Source organism: Astyanax mexicanus, chromosome 14 (assembly GCF_023375975.1).
Source record: "Astyanax mexicanus isolate ESR-SI-001 chromosome 14, AstMex3_surface, whole genome shotgun sequence".
Taxonomy (NCBI): Eukaryota; Metazoa; Chordata; class Actinopteri; order Characiformes; family Acestrorhamphidae; genus Astyanax; species Astyanax mexicanus.
The window spans coordinates 7,501-10,000 of record NC_064421.1 but is presented as its reverse complement, the minus strand read 5'-3'; the positions used below and the strand labels follow the sequence as shown (position 1 = coordinate 10,000).

At 50.7% G+C, this 2,500-nt stretch overlaps 1 protein-coding gene across 4 annotated transcripts in view; it reads left to right on the top strand.

Annotated features, from left to right (window-relative positions):
* The window catches only part of fam149b1 (family with sequence similarity 149 member B1), a 27,195-nt gene that overhangs the window by 19,981 nt on the left and 4,714 nt on the right, over window positions 1–2,500 (top strand). For 2 of the 4 annotated variants that reach the window (XM_049463965.1, XM_049463963.1), the window contains exons 10-14: window positions 476–544; window positions 1,151–1,266; window positions 1,428–1,655; window positions 2,017–2,140; window positions 2,365–2,493. In XM_049463965.1, the coding sequence (XP_049319922.1) occupies window positions 476–544; window positions 1,151–1,266; window positions 1,428–1,655; window positions 2,017–2,140; window positions 2,365–2,493 (666 nt within the window). The remainder of the gene's footprint in view (window positions 1–475; window positions 545–1,150; window positions 1,267–1,427; window positions 1,656–2,016; window positions 2,141–2,364; window positions 2,494–2,500) is intronic. The other 2 variants (XM_049463964.1, XM_049463966.1) reach the window with 2 other exon arrangements.

The following is a 2,500-nucleotide window of genomic DNA, read 5'->3' as shown; positions in this document are numbered from 1 at the left end:
TGTTACCTGTCCTGTATTTCTGAATGTGTCTCTGTGTGCAGGTATTCCTGTATAGTTGAAATTTGCAGTTGAGAGTATAGATGGTGCTCAAATCATTATGTGTGACCCCACCCCCTGTCTTGTCTGTCGGAGGGACCACACCCCCTATTGTGTCTGTTGGAGTGACCCCGCCCCTGTCTTTTCTGTTGGAGTGACCCCGCCCCCTGCTGTGTCTATTGTAGTGACCCCGCCCCTGTTGGAGTTTCCCGGTGTTCTCTGATTGGAGGAGACTGTGCTGCTGCTGATGTCAGTGTTTGTCTGCTCGTTCTTCTCCAGGGTCTGACTTCATTAACGCTCTTCCTTCTTTCCTTCTCTTTTCTGTTTTCATCTCTGTCTTCCTTTCTGATCACGTGACACAAACAACCTTCCCTCCCTCTTTTATCTCTCTCTTTACTGTCTCTTCTGCTCCATCTCTCTTTCCGTTTTCTTCCCAAAGAGCACAAAGTCAAGGGGCTCAAAGCACAAGTCGAGACGGAAATCCAAAAAGCAGAGAAAGCCGTCTACTGTATGTAACTCTGAGTTTCTGTAGAGAGTCTGAGAGTTTAGCTCTGGTTTAGAGCTTTCGCTCCAGATCTGCTTGTGCTTGTTTATTAACCGCGAACAGAAGCCTGTTTTAACCCCCGTTTGACCCTTTGACTTTATTTTAATCATCTGTTGCTTCTTACCGTTTCCTTTTGTTCCTTCTGAGGAGAAAATTTCCATCTGCCTGATTTTCTCTCTCATTTCTCAGTTCATGCTTTTGTGTTCAGGCTGTTGCTGCTCTGCATGATCTGCTCTGTGTTTAGATGGGGGTAGTTTGTGGTAGTTGGGGTAAATGGTGGTAGATGGGGGTAAATGATGTTAGATGGTGGTAGTTGGGAGTAGATGGGGTAGTTAGGGGTAGTTGGGGGTAGTTGGGGGTAGATGGGGGTAGCTGGGTGTAGATGGTGGTAGTTGGCGGTAGATGGGGTAGTTGGGGGTAGATGGGGTAGTTGGGGGTAGATGATGATAGATGGATCTTGTGGTTTTATCACGCATCCTGTTTTTTTGCTTTTTTTTTACAGTAAGTGAATTGTTTTATTTGATTTGATTTGATTTGTTGTTATTAATCTCTCTGGCGTCTCTCTCTCAGTCCAGTCGAGTTCCTGTAGGAACAGCGGCTCCTCATCACAACCTGAACGACCTCATCGTGATCCACGGGATTCCACTGCAGCAGAGGAACCCTGGAGTTCTGGACCGAGCAGCTCAGTAATCACACTCTGCTTCTCTCTGTTAGAAATACAGAAGATGATCATCACACTGTTTATAGGGGTTGAGGGGCGGAGTTTTATTGTGTATATAAGTATAGAGTCTGTTCTCAGGACTGTCTGGTTTTGATTAATGTTCTGCTGTAACGTTTCTGTTTTTAGTGATGGAGAAGAGAGGCTGATCCATCGTCCAGGATCCAGCATCATTCCTTCCAATAAGCCCCGCCCACGCCGTGCCCTGGAGCAACAAAGCTCCGCCTCCTTAACCCGCCCTCCCCAGTCGGCTCGGCGGCGGGCACTGCCCCCTCGGACACTGTTGCCGTTAGCAACAGCTCTGACCCCGCCCAGCCCAGCAGGAAACATGGAGGAGGGAATCAGAGGAACAAGACTGTAAGAAACCCACCTTCCCCTCCCCACCACCTTCCTTCCAGACCTCCTCCCTCCCTCCCACCACCTTCCTTCCAGATCTCTATCCCAGACCTCCTCCCTCCCAGACCTCCTCCCTCCCACCTCCTCCCTCCCACCTCCTCCCTCCCAGACCTTCTCTTTCCCACCTTTCCCTCCCAGACCTCCTCCCTCCCACCTCCTCCCTTCCAGACCTTCTCTTTCCCACCTTCCCCTCCCCACCTCCTTCCTCCCAGACCTTCTCTTTCCCACCTTCCCCTCCCAGACCTCCTCCCTCCCCACCTCATCCCTCCCTCCCACCCCTCCCAGACCTCCTATTACTCAGACCTCATCTGTTATGCTTTAGGGCTACAGCCAGCGATCGTCTCTCCTCCCCGCCGATGCCTTTCAGCAGAAACACACTGCTGCCCCCTATTGGTTCAGGAGATGCAGAACTCACACACTCTGGACATCATACACGACATTCTCAGGTATTTCACTCAGAGATATAATCACACTCAGCCAGTCCAAGTTTGCCTGCTGTGGTGTGGTGTATGATGATCTGGTGTGTGATGATCTGGTGTGGTGTGTGATGATCTGGTGTGGTGTATGATGATCTGGTGTGGTGTATGATGATCTGGTGTGGTGTGTGATGATCTGGTGTGGTGTGTGATGGTCTGGTGTGGTGTGTGATGATCTGGTGTGTGATGTTCAGCAGCGTCAGCGAGGTTCCACCACTCGAGCTTCCAGTGCTGTAGCAGATGAAGCCGGCGGGACGCTGCCCCGAGACAGACTCCACACACAGGACGTCTACTCCAGACCCAACACCACACACACCTTTAGGGTAACAC